Below are 17,996 nucleotides of genomic sequence, written 5' to 3'. Positions count from 1 at the left end.
TCGGAAGTTGGCGAACGCAGCTTACGTCGTTACCCCGCGATGCCCGCGAAGTCATCTTCGAAAGAAAATATCGTTAGTCGAGGGAAAAAAGACCGCTAAATTTAGTAAATAAATAATTTAACTTATAAGTGTAGTTATACAAACGTATAGTGATTGAAACAATTAATATTATAGAAAAATTATAATAATTATTTTCAATTCTCGGAAGAATAAGCATTAATTTCCATAAAAATTAGCGAAAACCTAATACTGCTCAAGTTATGTCATATTAATATTTAAATTTATTAAAAGCATATGTATAAACTAAAGTGTAAATATCAGCACGATATATCAATTAACCGCTCATCAACCGCTACATACGAACAAAGTTCGCTATATCTATCTCTTCCTCACACTTTGTCCTCGGATGTACAACTTAATTATATATTATAGAACGACGACGTGTATCGCGAAGAGGGGAAAAATCTGTTCAGTCGGTGCAGGAGTTAATCGAATTCGCCGGACAGTTTCCAACGTCCGTAATGCAGAAGGGCGCATCGCTCGCGATCGGAGGGCGCATTTGAGAAAAAGTTGAACGCGGAGGCACTAAGCAGCTCGGAAGAAAAGACTCTTCCGCGTCACACTTTCTCCGATTAATTGCGTTAATTGTCTCGGGGGCAATATCAGGTAGCAATTAAGGCTGCGACGGCTAATTAAGTTCGAAGCGGAGACATCGGTCCGAGCACTAACTCCCACCCTGCTGTAACCCTTCGCCCCTTTGTCCTTCTATCTACCTACGTGTCGTTCTATCGCTCCTCGTCGCTCGCGATAGCGCACAAAGCTGCGGACTAACTGAATTTTCTTGAGCAGTCAGGCGTCCATCAAAGATCCTGGCGATGGAAGGGCCTCTCGTAAGGGCCCTCGGAAGGGCATATCGTAACCCGCTCGCATCCTTTCCGCGACAATTACGCAGGGCCGTAATCGATTCTTCGTAGACTACACGCGAGTCTGGTACTTGATCGACTTTGATGAAAAAGGAAAAGTGGCAAAGGTGCGACGACTAATTAATTCGAGAAACACGGTACCCCCCAAATGTGAAACGTTCTTTCCCAAAAACAAGCCAATCTGCTGCGAATACCGATAGTGACGTTTACACAATGTTTCGAGTGGTTGTCATTCCGAGTAATATGACATCAAAAGACTTTAATGCAATTGTTCGAAGCGCGCGTTGCAAGACGGACGTTGCGTGGACGAAAAAGGGCAGGAAAGTGGACAGAGAGGAAAAGGACGGGCGACGCTCATCGGCGCGGCGGGCCGTAGGATCGGCCCTGGGTATCCACCTCACCTATAGCTAAACGCATCTAGTCTGTATACTGGGTGTACGCGATAAGTAATTCACTTAGACCTCTATTGAGTTAACCCTTGCTTCTGCCGTACCTCCATTTAGCCTCTCTGAAACCCGCTGTTCCGGCGGTACTCCCATCCCCGCCACCCCTCCCCTCCTGGTTCATGTCTTCCGTCGTTGGGCGATATTAAAATCATCGAGAAGGACACGCGTATACTTTGTACACCCCTTGTACACCGGTGCGGATGCAGCGAGCGATCGCGTTGCATCGGTGTCGGCAATTAAAGCGGAAAAACCCATCGTGCTGCCGCGCGATTAGGAACTTATCTATAATGATAAAAAAGTCACATTCCAATTAATTAAAAACAAGAAATATGGGAACTTTAGATCATGTCTATAATTAATTTCAAGCTATTATATTTCATGTAAATCGTTATACGACAAGTTCGTGCAATAAAAATTTATATGACTCAAAGTTTGTATGATCGTAGATAGCAGAATATTTTTTTACAACTAACAATTCTTTAAATAAACAATATTATTTTCTAATAGCTATATTTTTATTGATCACGTTTGATTATTAGAATTCATAGTTTGTAGATCGTAAAACTTTTGCACGTTGACGGTCCCATTGGATGAAGCGAGCAATTGATATCCGCTCGATTACATAGAGAGGCACAGACAGACAGACGTAGATGAAAAGGTCAGAATGGAGAGGGGCAACAGGTCAGGTCATATTGCGGATAGGCAAAGTAAGTATCTACCTCGTGGAAACGTCGGCGTAAGACCACTTAGAGCAAGGGTTCGTCTCTTTGGGAAAGCTTATGGTGGGCCCTCAAAGTGGCCATTACCAGCCGATGGTTGGCTCGTAGATGGTCAGTAAAATCGACGGCTAGCTCTTCCACGCCTCCCTCGCCGTCGCGCCCCCCCGCCCTCGTTCCGCGCTCTTACTCACTTCCGGTTAGCATTTCTCGGCGAACTTGTCCAATTAGGTGTGTCAAGGGGAATAATTATTATAGCGGTTTACTGCGGCGGTCGCATCTTCTAGTGCTCGATTGATATTCCGGAAATTGTCTATTTTCTCCATTTTTGACAAGAGTTTCGTTGAAACGCAATAACTATGCGCAAGATTAGAATCAACGTGTGCAGCGTGGAACAAATATTTTATTATAAATTATTTTATCCTAACCGAATTTTGATTCACCTCGTCGCCGCACTTTCGAGATGCGCAGACTGATTTCCTAAACAGTCTTTCGAATCCGTTCCGTGACAGTTTCGCGAGATGCGAGATATTCAATGGGCAACGCGTGTCACTTCTGTCATAGGGTCTAGGTCACAACTCCGTTAACATACGCGAAGGGTTTGATAATTGACCTGTTACCTACCTGTATACGCGAACATTTGACAGTTACTCGATAGTTCTCGCCCGCTGCTAACGTCCTTCCGGTAAGCCTCCGGGTGTTACAGTTGCTTCGTAGTCGTCGCAGTAATAATGTCCTAGTCGTCTGGCTCTGTCATTGTTGTCAGAGTTTTGATACTATTGTAAAATTGATGTCGTGGAATTACACCGCCGCCGTCCGTTCGTTTGTACAATTCGATGTAACTTTACGTACATGTTGAATTAATAACGTTTGATGTAATGTATGAATAACTATGACAATTATCTACAATCTACATCTTTAAAATAAATATTCAGCGTATTTAGTAATTAAGTATAACTCTGAGAAAAACAAGGGGCTAAATCAATCTGACATAAAAATTACATTGTGATGGCTATCTTCTATATACATTGCAATAAAAAATATTAATTTATACAACGTGTAGAGACTACCTTTCGAGAATTTATCGTAGCTTCTTCATTCATCTGCTTTCAATTACGAAACCTCAGAGAATTATCGAAATAAGCAAAATTAATGCTGCGGGCTCATCGGGCTCGAGTTTTAAAAAGACGTCCCTTAACGAGGAAGGGTATCGTTCGCCTCGCAACAGGACACGTTTAAAGAATTAAAGTATCTAATGCGAAAGAAAGGTCTTCGAAGCCGCCGTTTGAAAGCGAAGCATTGTCTGCTTAAGCCTGGCATTCAGTGATCTTTCTCTCTCTCTTTCTCCGCGGCGCGACCTGTCTCTCCTCCTTCTCGGATATAAATTGCGAAAGATAGGATAGAACGGGGGATGGTACGGGGTGAAGGGAGAAATAAGAAATTAAGAGAGAGTCTTAGGAGAGAATAAAGCTAAGAATTAAGGCGGCGTAGAGAGGCTCGGAGGAGAGGAAAGTAGGAACGACGGAGAAAGAAAAACGTATGCGGACGAAGAAGAGAGAACGAAATGAACTGAAACCACTGCTGGTGCGCTCGCTTTGGGGCTTAAGTCCTCCGAGGGATTCTTACTCGCGCGTCATTTAACAAAACAATTAGAAGTTAACCCCTTTCTGTGCGTCCGTCCATTCTTTTCTTACGAATCTACGTCCCAAAACTAAGAAGAATTTTAACTTGCCGGCAATGTTTTTATTTAGCGCAAACTTACGTTCCTTCGATTCTCGATTGATAAACGGTATACGTCGCATTTTTCGCGCAGTTAATCTGCGGAGTGCGTGGTGCAACATAAGAAGTTTTGTAGCAATATGATAAAGTTTTACGTGAATTTCACGTGAACAGTTTAAGGCGGTAATATGCTAAGTTATACGGAGTTAAACTTTATGCGAACACCGAGAGGAGCCGTGCGTTATTAATGAGATACAGTAGTCCTTTTCCTAGTTCTGGGATTTAATTTTAGGCGTATACTATCTTTGAAATCGACATGAAAAATTTTAATTAAACCTGATCTCGAAAATTAGGCGCAATACAAATTCTTTTTCAAATAGCAATACGATATAATTATAAAACGTATCAATAAATAAACAGTTTGTTGATACTGAATGTGAATCGATAAATAAATTCAACAGATCAAAAAGCTTTTCAGAATATCAATTAGTATATAGTAAACAAAAAAAATTTTTTTTTACTGACAAATGTCTGCGCCAGTCTGCGCTGAGTTTCGCTTCTTTCAAATAGATAAATAAAAGTGTAGCAACGTAAAGACATCCGGCTCCGCTACCTCTCTCGCTGCGTGAGATCGCACGAATGGAAACCACCCTCGATCTCATCGCAGGCGGTCTCGTCATCCCCTTCCCCCTCCCTTCACGGTTCCCGTTCATCCTTCCCGCTCGCCTTCGAGAACCGCGCTGAGCGTCGAAGAGACAAAATAAATATGCCATCCATGCTTCCCCGTCGCGGCCACCGTGAAATGTGCATAATCCTCAAACGAAGACGCGAAAGGAGGTTCGAGATCGGGACGGAATACCGAGGAATCTTCGGAGGGGTGGAAGTGGGCGAAAAGATTTCTACCAATTATCAACGGTGCGCCTTTTGATCTGCGTACACCACCGCGACGCGTATGTTGATTCTTAAAACTCTTATTTCTATTTGAAAAACCCGCAAGAAAAGCAAACTCCGACTGCCTACCCCATCCACGCAATTTTTCCCTCCCCCCACCGCTGCACTTTCGATTCGCGGCTGATATTTTGCCAAAGAGTGGTTATTTTCAGAGCAAAGAGAAGACGCTGGTATGCCATAGCGTAAAATCCCCCGAAAAGTTCTTTCACATTTATTATCTCTTTATTTTTTTATTTTATACGTTTTTAGATATTACAAAAAAAAGAAGAATTCTGTTACGGATTTATTGTAATTAAGTATCGATGCTCTTGTGTATTTTTTATTCTTGCCTTCTAATTCTTTAATCTTGTCCTTTTAGATTAAACTTTATTCCGATTTTCTCTCGATTGTTTATTATGCTAAATATTTGTAATTGTGTGTGGGTGTAATGTGTAAATATATTTAAATGTCCATAGTATATTGAGCTTAGGTCCGTGGATTTGGTAAGCCTGAATAACTACGTGGATCAGTCATCCCTGTGGGCAGAATTAGTAATAACTCTTTGTTTAAGAAAGAATTAATTAATCCCGATTTTTTTTAAAGAAAAATATTTGAATGTTTATCAAATGTATATATCAAAAATGTTTTCTAATAATAAATATAAAAATAGTATATATAATGGTATACTTAAAATTAGTAATTTCTTTATCACAATATGACAATATCTTCTGTAAATTGTCTTATAAAAATATCTTCATAAAACTAAGTAAAATAATTAACTATTGAGTTCGGCATATAGATTTGAAACGACATTGCACTTATACAATCGATAAAATAATGATCAGAGCTAATAATTAATACAGCTCGCGGGAATCGTGTTTTTGCACGACTTCTGTTAATAATTAAAATAAATTCGCATGGAAATCTTAGAAGTCGTAAAGGCGATCGCAAGTTAAAAAGCGACGCGAAAGGAACGATTCATCAAGATCTGCGATTCATAAAAGACTTCTAATCCCGAATCGCGACGTCGCTTTGCAACGAGAAGGCAGGGTAGGGGTCGCGACAACTTCGAGTGGCCATTGTAATGTTAAGCGTCCATCCCCCGTTTCCACCCTTCGTTCTTCTTACGACTAGGTCTGTTATCTCGACGACGCTTCCACGGAAACATCCACCCGCTTCTCATTTTCCGGAAAACGAGAGACTAAAACAATGACCGAAGAAACGTAAAGATCGCGCTATTGTTATTGCGGTTATTAGCGAATGAATAATTCGCCCAAACCCATTATCGTCTATTAAGGTCGAATTATTGTTGGCGGTATTCCGCGCGGCCGCAACTTAGTGCATCCTCTTACAAACGTAATTAGTAATAATCCTATTGAAGAATAACCAGGTATGCAATTGCAAAAGTCGAAATTCGATCATTACTGTTCGAGTGGTGGAGCATAAGCTTGTTGATCAAAGATTTTCGTTAAAATTTTAACATTAAAGCAATTGATTTTGATGTAATATTTTATTAATACTAAATGGGTCAAGAATAGCAATGCAATATGCATATTATACTTATTAATTTTTTTTTATTTTAAAAATATAAGAGATAATATATAAATAATAAAAATGTAGCTAATTACATACATATTTACATAAAATTCTCTGTAGTTTATTTAATTTAATCCAATTGCAAAAAAGATATTTTATTTTTATTTCAATAAGCTCAAATGGTAGACGAACTATTCTATTGATGACAGCCACTTGTTCCCGAGGAACGCATATCGCGGTAGATCAAGCGAAGGGCTCAAAGTCAATGAAGAGGAGACAAACCCTACGCGACGGACTGTTCATGCGAAAGCCACCGGGCTTTTTAATCGATGTCACCCCGTCCGTCCGTCTGGTCCAGATTAATTTCATCATGAATGTTAGCCCAACACTCGAGATCCAACCGCGAGCAAACACCCTCCACGCACTCTATTAACAGTTTAAAGCGTATTACAGTCGCATCGTTGGGCAGCGCTTCGCACGCACGATCAACACCAACGAGCCATGATTCGCTCGGGAAAATGATGGCTTTACCCGTTCAAAGAAAATTCGTATGGAAATATTTGCGTGTTCAAGTTGATCTATTTGACCGTTCGTAGCCCAGTTGACATCGATATTATTTTGGCGAATTTGAACGGCATAGGCAGAAATATAACTTGTATGCGATTGTTACAAATAGACAGAAGTGTCTTTTTTTTAACATCTGTATTTAATAAAATATTATAGCTTATTAAAGAGAGTTTAGTTTTTATTTAACAAAAGTAAATAACATGATTTTGGAAAGAGTAGTAAAATAAAAAAGTACAGCAGCGAGAGGAATCGATATTCGAATGAATATCAAGTTCTTTGTCGTCGCATTGGTTCAAATTTGATAGAAATAATTTGCGCTCGTTTAATCGACGCTTTTGACAAAACAGTATATTACTAATTTGGTATTGATAGAAGTAGCCAATTAGGCTGTCTCTAGGCGTATAGGACTTTCGCGTATACGCTCAACGTTAGTAGAATAAATCAGAACCGAGTCAGACCGAGAGCAGACAGAGCGAGCGAGATGAAGTAAACGAAGATAGACAAAGGCATCGAGAGACAAGGAGAAAAATACGAGGCGAAATCCCTCCTACCTTCACCTTTTTCGGTGCATGGAGAAATAAAACTGTTGTATCTACTAATAAAGGCGGAGTCTCTTACTTTTAAAAGCGCGCACTTCGCTCTCCTTCTCCCTCCGTCCCGCTCATTCTCTCTTTCTTCTTCTTCGTCCTGCGTTAAAATAGGAGGGATTAGTTCCTATGGTAGCGCTGGGGCTTAAGCATTGATGAGGTTTTTAAATGGGTTCTCCTTTGACGGTGGTAAGAGAACGCGAAAGGCGAGTAGGGGTGGCTACGACAACCAGGCCGGAGAAGCGGGCGGGCGAACGATATTTACCAAGAGATTAAAAAATCGAGGGAAAAATTAAGTGTTACGGGGGCACGCCCCTGTTCTGGACTTAATTCTACGTAATCCTCTGCTAAGATCGCCGAACCTTCCTCCCCCTCCTGCAACCTCGTCACCCCTTTCCACGCTCTTCCGCTTCAAGTAAGGTCGATCGAGATTTTCATTCTCCCTCCACGTAAGGATATGCTCTTTGTCGCTTGCTAATCATTCGGGATTACGTTTGTGTAAGAAAATGAAATGATTTCTCGATAAATGCGCTAGCTGTTACCTGAAAGTTAAGTAAAACGGCTGGATCTTGGATCTCTGGTACGAAAAGAGTCCTATTTCATGCTTACGCGGTCTTGGTCGATAAGCAAAAACCGAACATCCTCGCTGGTGAAACTGAGCGAAATGAAGTTTTCGACCAACTGATACGAAATATACCTTGCGAAAGGACTTTTTCCGAGCCGATCGCCCTCAAATAATAATGAAACTTAATTACATGAGACCAAGTTGATATATGTTGGCGGTACAAATATTTAGAGGGCGAGCGCACGGCGGTCGCGAAGCGATGTTATTAGTAAATTAACTGACATCAAAGAAAATGCGAGCGCTGGTCACTTACTCCCTTACTCCACTAATGGAAAGCCTGCATCCTCCTGCAAGAAATATATATACATACACATATATAAATTTTTTCGTATAGACATTTATATATATCTATACAAATACTATATCTATACAAATACTCTAATTTCATATATATATTTATAATGCATTTATATACCTATTTGTAAAAAATTTTGTGCAAATTTCACAAGCTGTTCTTATCGCTCTTCTGTTAAATTACATGCATTTCAGCAATAAATTATTGCAACATATTCGTGTAAATGTTGCATCCAATATAATACGAGATGTAATAATATGCGTTTATATATACATTTTCTTAAAATATTTAGTTAAAAATATTTCATTAAAATATTTAATTCAAAATTTACTATAAATGATTTAAATATTGAGAGAAAGCAAATTAAATATTAAATAAATGTAAAAATTTATTAAATTTTATTATTTTACTGAATTAATGTCCAGAATTAATGTCCACTTTTATTATTTCACTTGAATATTTAATGTCCTTGAGTTTAAATCCAGAACGATCAGTTCTGCTTCTACTTTCACCCTGCTTGTTCAATATTATTAATCTTAACGCAATCGTTTCTCAGATCCACGCTGTTGTCGTTGATGAGTGAACGGTTTTAATGATTGTCAGTAACTAGAAATCCCGAAGATTGTCCGGGAAGAATGTTTAAGTGGATAACACGCGTTTTTTCTGACGGAAAGCCGAAGGATCTACACGTATCGGTTCCTCTCCGTCTCATCTCTAAGACCGGCTCCGCTTCACCGGGCGGCCGCGTTGCGGAGGGTCTTAGGGGTGATTTTTTCTCGTTCCTCGGTCTCGCGCCGGACTAAATTTCGCGCGTTAAGCCCTTGATGTAATCCTGCCCTTAATATTCAAAAACGTGATCGCCCTACCAAGAGTGCCGGAACTGGTTCGTAGCTTGCCCGACGAAGACGCCACCTCGACGGGGTGGGTGCTTTTCATATGCTAATTGGCATTCGTCATTTTCTTATGGCGCCGACTTAAGTGTGCTTAAGGATGCTAACTCCTTTTCCCGGCGTTAGAGAGCCGGCTATGCCTCGCGCGCCTCCTCGTGATTGGACCTCTCGCGATTCGACTCGCGCTCACATGCAGGCGAACACGAAATTCGTCATTCTCGAAATCGAGATCTATCACCTTGGCGAGAATGATGAGATGAAATCTCTTAACGCTAAGCTTTCTCGACAGCTTTCGTGTTTTATTTCAATAGTGCACATGATTTATTCATGCGTTTAATTTTTAAAATATTTAGACATGCATCAATATACGAAAGAAACAAAATTATACATGATTTTAATCAATTAGAAATTTTGCTAGCAATCTTTTAGAATAAATTATTAAACTAAAGTCTAATTGTCAATTAATTACGATTGCATGCGCGCACTAAATCGTTAAATATGCCGAAATATTGCGTGGAAACATTTCACGATACTTTCCATGTTAATCGGACTTATTATTGTACTTTTTGTCGGAAAAAGTTTTTGTAAAATTATTTGGGAAATAATTGAAATAAAAAAAAAATAACTCACCGGCCGATGCGCAACAGCGGAGTTGTAAGTTGCAGCCCTGCGATGATCTGTAACATAGAAATATTTTTACATTAAAGCAGTGCAAGTGCCATGTCCAAGAAAATAAATATAGGTATACTTGAAGTACAAAATTATTATATCGCGCCCGTTAAATTTCTAAAACGTTTTAACAGATATGTTTGATTTTAAGATGCTAATGCATATTTCCGCGCATATTAACTCGTTCGCGCGAAAAATCGAGCAAGTAATATCACGACCGTGCGAATAAGAGAGACGCGATCGACGTTCGCGACGTACCGGAGATCGAACTCCGAAATTGCGAAATTGCGCCGGAGTGGAACCTCAAAAGGAGTTCGAGTGGCGGAATCTGCCATCCGCCACCAGGACTCTGACAGGACAGCAAAATAATAAAGCAGAATAACAACTACTCACCTCACGGTTGCTCCGCCGTTGCCCGATGCCTCCCAGGCCGCCTTCTCCTCTCCTCGATCCTCCTCCGTTGGTCCATTGTCGCACTCACTCGCGACGCGACGACGTTCACGAGCGAAAATGCCGAAAATCGACTATAATCGTCACTTATGATCGCGCGACACTGAAAGCACGGCACTCCCGGTTTTAATCTCGCGACGCGGCGCGTATACTTAATTACACGGCGACGGAAGAATTACGTCGCGGTCGGAGAAACTACGAACGAAACTATACGGTCGCAGGTCGCAGGTAAACGCGACAAGTGAAGCGAAGGTGGCGCGGAGAGAAATTCGTAAATCGCGCGGCCAACTTCACTCGCCAGGTGCAACTGTCGCACGATACGATTAAATATGAGGTTAAATCCGTTAATTGATACTGTCGCTAATTAAACACTCGCGGCTCGCGGCGTCACTCGATTCAGGGTCCACTCGTATTCTTTATCCGTGTTCCGGAAACGACGGACGACACGGCCATTTCATTCCGAAATCGCGTGAGACGACGCCGACGCGAGCGAGACGCGAATCTAGTTGACGGTTGAGAAAAGCGAAATTAATCGTCCGAAAGAATGTAATCGAATGCGTAATCCTCGGCATCCGTATATCAATCCGTATATCCGCGAGGCGCACGAATTAGATGAACATTCGCTGTATCACAGTTTTTCGCAAGCTAAACAATCGGACCCGGCAATGTGCATTTACTCCGCGATATATGCGATACGGGACTCACGGCTCACGGGAGCAGGAGCGCGGCAGTAACGACGTCAGAACGGGCCACAAGCGCCGCGGTAAACATGAGTAGTGTAGTGGGGACAGTGCGCGGTCGCCGCGGTCGGTTAGTTCGGTATGCCGGGTATACGTATATAAAGCCTACCCCTCTCTATTCCCACTGTTCATGTTACCGCGGCGCCCGCGGCCCGTTCTTTTTCGAAAAAGAAATTATCTCATTGGACCATCGGCTGCGTTCTGACATCCGACTACGACATGCGATTAAAAAAAGTTCGAAATAATAATAAATATAAATAAGAAACAGTTTTAAAAGAATAAAAAATACGAAAAGATAAAATTTTCTAAAAATTTAATACATTTATAATAAAAAATACTTTATTTTTACGCTATAATTAATTGTATATTTAAAAAGAACAGTCGGGAGACGTCACGCCGAATCTAATATTTTTCAATCATTTATTTAGAAATTTTACAATATTAATAATAAATGTACACGCGCGCGTGCGCGTGTATATGTGTCTGTGTATGTATATGTACGAATATGTAAAGTACAATATGTGTCAAATAAGTATAAAATTTGGCGTGATTATATACTACGTATAAAGACAAAAGATAATTTTTATGTATGTACATGCTTATATGCTCGAATTATATGTGATATCAGTACGTGTCAACTTCGATCGTTTACAGCACGAAAGATCTTTTATATTTTTATGTTACGGTTCTCTATTTTAATTAACCGGCAGAAAATCTGCAGAATACTTTTAAATTGTGTGAAAGAATGCATTGTATATTCAGAAACATGTACAAGAGAGAATAAGAATTTTTTATACAATTTTCATAAAGTTCTAACCAAAATTACCGTTAAATTGCGATTAAGCCATGTTGTTAATATGTTAATAACAATAATATATACTCAATGAATTGACAAATCTGCGTTTGCTCGAGAAAATTGGCCTTTTGTCAAATAAATCTTCGAACACGAGCAAATGTTAAATTAAATTTAAGCGTAAGTAGCATACGTGTTTAATTCGAATGCCAATAGTATTGTGATAAAGAATGAACGCTGCGTACAATTATCCCTCGTGCACTCGTGCGAATAGCACCAACGCCATACGCACACCTCCATACGTCGGTGTCGGTAATGTTATCCCTATCGTGGAGCGTCGTATTACACTCTAACTTTATCGGAAGATATCTCAGCGGCATATCTGTAAGAAGATAACGCGCGTATTCGTCGTCGAATAGTGTGCCGCGCCTGTGCGCCCACGTTGAACGCTTTCGTTTCTCGTCCGCAACGACAGAGGTGAGAAGACGGAAAACGAGCTTCCCGAGGAGTGAAATTTTACACGAGATGTTGTCGCCATGTAAACTTACCTCAAAGGTGAATTATTAACACGAAAAAATAACTGTTTTTATCATCAGTGCAAGCCTGAATAAACGTAAGTAGACGACTGTGCAACGTATGTCTCCATATTACAACTTTATTGATTCTTTAAATAAATTATCGCGAATAATGTTTCATATTATTTAATTGTATTAAAAATTTACGTTTGATATCGCGATTACTTTTGACGAGGCTTCTACGATTCCACTAACGCCGTGACTCACGATGACACATAAAGTCGATATCAGACACAGATATTGCCGCAATTTTCTTCTTAATTTTGATTGCACGTGACATTCCAAATTATAATGTAAAATTTATTGAAAGTAGCGGAATATCTTTTTTTACGTCTCTTTCCACGGTACTTAACTAAATGAAAAGCTACGTCTGCACGTACTGCGCGAGTGAGATTTTAATATATTTGATCTGGATTAAAAGGCATATATTCCTTTCCAGAAAAATGACGGTCCGTTTCCCGGAAGTAATAAGAAGCGGATCGGAGGTGGAAGGCGGTTTGTCAGGACCGGCCAATCCAATACCCAGCCAATCGATCGATTGCGGTTGCGGACAAATGCGATGCCCGAAACTGGCGAAATTCGCAACGCGGAAACTCTTCGTGGGATTGATTTGTTGGATCGGTGTGGTGCAAACTGCGTCATATGCTTATTTTCATGTGACGGGATCCACAATAGCTAGAAGATTTCAAATCGATCCTTATGTAATGGGTGCGTGTATCATAGACAATGTAAAAAAATATTTAACCGAAACAACTCTTGAAAGAAATTTGCACAATATTATATACATAAAGATATTTTATGCGTGAAATAGGCAAACTGCTTTATTAATTGTTATATAAGTCTTTCGCATAAGATTACTCTATTTTTAACATATCACATATGAAAAATTTGGGGCATCGGTATAACTTTCTTCTTTCAAGAATAACTTCGATAATAAAAAAAATAATAATTTACAAATCAAAATCTTCAAAATTTTCTCAATATGCCACGTAAAATCATTGGATATAAATTTAAGATGCTCTTGATGCAAAAATCTAAGGTACATTATTTCTTAAATAAACTTATCTTTTTCAGATTGGATTCTTGTTGTAGCAGAATTAACACCTGTTATATTAGGATTGATGGTAGCATATTGGGGCGACAGAATACACAGGGCTTCGTGGATAGGAGCTTTAACCCTTTTACAAAGCGTCTCGTATTTCATTTTGATAATACCCCATTTAACACATCGTGTCCGTGTGATCGAGGAAACACAAAACATCACTCATCATATGTCATTGTACGCGGGTTAGTGTTCAAAACAATAAAACTCTAAAACAGAATAATTCTAATTTAATACGTTGATAATATTAGTTATATTTTTACATAAAAATCACGTTGGCATTTGATTTATAAAAAAAAAAATAATTTCTTTTGTATTAACTATTTATTTTGGATTTTTCAGATGATAGTCCAGAATTATGCACTGCCAAATCATTGAGGATTATCACAGAAGAGGACGAGCTTTGTTATTTTACTATGACTATCCTAATTCTAGTACTAATCGTAAGCGGGATTGCAAATATCACATACTATGCACTAGGAATTTCTTACTTAGACGATAACACAAAAAGGAAGAACGTGACCGCTTTCATCGGTGTAATAATCGGCGTGAGGATCATCGGGGTTCTTCTCGGGTACTTCTTAGGTTGGGGATGCCTTTGGTAAGTACTACGATATGTTTTAATTAATTACGTAATTGTAATTATTATGTTTGCTAACTCTAAGAATTAATTACATTAATTAATGTGATTGTAAAACAGACACAGATATGCACATTTATTTTTGAACTTATTAACTCGTGTCCCAGGATAGACGCGGAAGATTTCAGTATTATACAATCATATCAGGATCAAGTCGGAGCGTGGTGGCTTGGATTCCCAATTCTCTCAATATTATTGGTGATTCCTGGCTTGCTGCTTTCGTGGTTCCCAAGAAGACTACCCTCAGAGGTATAGAAACATAAGCACGCAAATGGCTAAATTAATTGAAATTCTATATGATTTTATAATGCAAGCGTTCCGAATTAATATTAATTTATCTATTCTTATTATATTGCATTTTTTTGTAACAAAAAAAGATCAAAATTTTTAGTTAATATAGTTATACTTATTTTGTCTCAGGTTGTCGAGCAAGCTGCAGCTTCACTTCTCTATCGAGCTGCGATACGTAACCGAGCACCTTACCGAACGACCAATAAAAAAGTCGGCAGTCCCGATTTTTGGCCGTCGTTATGCAGATTGATCACTAACAAAATTTTAATGTGCAATATTCTGGCGACAGTACTCAGCGCCACGGCTTTTGTAAATTTTATGACGCACGAGGACATCTTCTTAGAGTCCAGATTTCACGTACCTAGACCTACAGGAATGTTCCGTGGATTTAACGATCCTCTGTCTTCCAGGCTATTCACCAGTAAGATTAAGCAATATCTTTATTAAGGCATATAGATAAAAGGAGAAAAAAATTATATCAGCTAAAAAGTCAATTCTTGGAATATGGAGTTATCAATAGCTATTTTTTATACGGACGAAAACAAAAATTCTGTTTTCTTTTAATTAACGCTCTATAAGAGAGAGATTAAGTGCAAATACTAAATCTCTATAATTTATTTTTTTATTTATGAAAGAAGAATTACGTAACCGGTAAATGGAACATAATGCTTAAATTATTGAGACTTAAAAAATAAGGCGTTATAAAAAGTTAAAATATTACATAAGTAACAGTTAAAATAATTTATATGTAAAATAAATGCAATATTTACGTTCCATTCTAGCTATTGTGAGACCCGTTCTAACTGGACTGGTCGTAATCATCAGTGGCCTAGTATTAGCCAAGGCAAAACCACGAGCGAGATTTATTGTTGGTTACAGTTTCGTTATCGTGCTTCTGACAATAGCGATTATCATCGCGCTAATCTTTGCCACTTGCGACAAACCACCTGTCGTCTATTTAGAAAAAGGCTCGTAAGTACTCCAATACTTAAATTAACATTTATTGAATAGCATTAATATTAAAAATAAAGAGACAAAACGTAATTAACGTATCTCATTCTGCGACGTTCCGTTTTATTTCGCGGTAATTGCACATACAAGTGAGATTTATTGACTGACGCTTTTGTTATAGCAACACATTTTTGAAATATTGCAACAAACACTGTGGTTGCTCTAAGGACGCCGATTTCCGACCGATTTGCGACAGCTTGGGAAAGTTCACGTACTATAGCCCTTGCTACGCCGGCTGCTCCGCAATCATTTACATCGACAACGTGAAGATCTTCAGCGGTTGCAGCTGCGTGGAGGACTTGACAGGATGGGGTAATGACCAAGCGAAAGATGGCCCGTGCGATTCGACTAAATGCCAGGCCGCCTGGATGCTTTTTGAGGTAATTGCACTTTTCACTCGTTTTGTTTTTAAAGGTGTAATAAATATATAATTAATTGATTATAATTAGAATTATAATCAATTATATTTTAATTGTGTTTTATATTATACATAATTAAATTTTGCGATCTAATAATATCTGAACAATTGCAGATGAAAAATCTTTCTATCATGTTTCAGTTTGGATCTTTATTGGCGTATGCGTTAATCGCTTCCACTTTCGTAGGAGATGTATTGATCGGTATAAGATCCGTCTACAAGCAAGACAAAGCTATCAGCATAGGCTTCTGGATGATGTGGATCGCAATATTTGTTTTTGCTTTTGGCAAAGTTCTTTACGAATTCGTCACGCGTCAGGCGTGTCAATACTGGGGCAGTCAAAAGATAATTTGTCATTTGCACGATTCCGAAAAACTCGGGGATTACTTGTGTTATTTGACAATACTATTCTTATTACTTTGTCTCTTAGTCAAAAATATTGTTTGGTTTTTATGCAAAAATTTACAGTTATACGAAGAAGTTGAATTTAAAGACCAAGAAAATGTTGAGGTGCAAGAAATGATCGAACAAGTAACAGCCGAGCAACCCGAAATATTAAACAACAATAGTAAATATTTTCTTTTCAAAAAATATTAAATTTATAATTCTTCCGTTAAATAACTAGAGTTCCTTTTTTATAAAATAAATTCTCTTTCCCGTAAAATTATGGCACTATATAATGCAATGATATTTGCAGATGGTGAAATGAGACAAGTGGAGGCGGTTGTTGAACCAGAAACAAGGATTGTACCAGAGGCAGCAAAACCGAAACAAAATTCACTGAGAAAAGAAGAAGATACTCAGAAGAGCGCATCTCTGAAGTACGGCCCGTTGGGTCCGGGCGATCGTCGATCGAATTCAAATCTACCAACAAAACACAATTCACAATCGACGATCCGAAATCTTGAGTCCGAGGACGAGCTGGACAGTTCGAGCGACGAGAGTAAGAGACGGTCGAGTACACAAGTCGATTACACGCCGCTGGAACTCGATTCCGATGTCGAGAGCGACCTCAGCAGCGTCGGTCCTAGATCAAGAAAGCGCATCTCGAGCAAAGATTACGATCAAACTCACGACGAGAGTGATCGCTCCTCGTCTAAGAACGCGTCCCTTAAACGCCGATTCCCGAATCCCGATCACTACGAGGATCCACGAAGAGGCCGAAATTCCAGATTCAAGAGTCCGAATGGTTATCAGAACGATCCCTCGAAGACAAGCAGCTCCGAGTTGGCGAAGGAGGGTCAAGAGGGCGGCGTGCCCAAACAGGGTGACTTCAACGAAGTTGGCATACCGATAGTGGATCCGTTTTCGGACGAGAAAGGCAACTCGGGCAGTGCTAACACGGCGCACTTGAAAGACGTGAAGTCGCTGATCGATCGATACGAGCAGAACGCGAGTCAGGAAACTTTAGACGAGGATCGGTTATCGGTGAAGTCGACAGAGGGCACGAGAACTCGACCGGAGAGTAAGATGGGTATACCTCTGGTAGCCATGGTTCCCGGTAGGTCATCCTCTCGGGGACAATCTTCTTCAGGTTTTGGCAGCTTGCCAGATGTCTTGCAAGACAACAGTCCTGATCCACATTCGGAGAGACTCGGGACTCCCAGCCCGAAAAATATCGCTAAAGGCAGCAAAGGAGCGCAGCAAACCGATCTTTAGAATTACTATCGGTGTGTCTTACGTGACAGGTGTGACGCACGTCACACGTGAAAATGATGCGTAGTTCTGTAGATATTTATGAAGGAATCCATTAGTCGAATAGAAGCACCGTCACGATAAATTTATATCTGCGAGCGATAAAGAGCTTCGACTACAAAAGTACACAACGCTACACAAGACTATCTCTGACATCTGTCGCGTTTGAGATATAAAACCCCCCATTTAACAATTTCATGTTTTGATAGGTGAACAGTAAAGTTTGACGTACACTTTCCTTAATTATGAATCGTAATATCAGTTGTTAGCACATAAGTAAGTTGCTCCAATTATCATGCAGAATTGATACCTTGCGATTGATAAAGATTATATATGATATTTTCATATACGTGAGTACTCCAAAAATTTCTAATAAAG

General features: G+C 39.5%; 1 protein-coding gene across 1 annotated transcript; it reads left to right on the top strand.

The window, feature by feature from the left end:
* Window positions 1–12,285: 12,285 nt before the first annotated feature.
* Window positions 12,286–17,994, top strand: LOC143894979 (solute carrier organic anion transporter family member 1A5). Its single transcript, XM_077401699.1, has 10 exons — window positions 12,286–12,499; window positions 12,901–13,169; window positions 13,536–13,748; window positions 13,906–14,164; window positions 14,311–14,452; window positions 14,624–14,915; window positions 15,277–15,466; window positions 15,627–15,885; window positions 16,065–16,491; window positions 16,621–17,994. The coding sequence occupies exons 2-10, from the start codon at window positions 12,905–12,907 to the stop codon at window positions 17,580–17,582; spliced, it is 3,009 nt and encodes a 1,002-aa protein (XP_077257825.1). The 5' UTR covers window positions 12,286–12,499; window positions 12,901–12,904; the 3' UTR covers window positions 17,583–17,994.
* The last annotated feature ends 2 nt before the right edge of the window (window positions 17,995–17,996 follow it).

Source organism: Temnothorax americanus, unplaced genomic scaffold, assembly GCF_048541705.1.
Source record: "Temnothorax americanus isolate GAGA-0224 unplaced genomic scaffold, ASM4854170v1 Scaffold15, whole genome shotgun sequence".
NCBI lineage: Eukaryota > Metazoa > Arthropoda > Insecta > Hymenoptera > Formicidae > Temnothorax > Temnothorax americanus.
The sequence above is the reverse complement of the archived record's forward strand: the minus strand, read 5'-3'. Positions and strand labels throughout refer to the sequence as shown.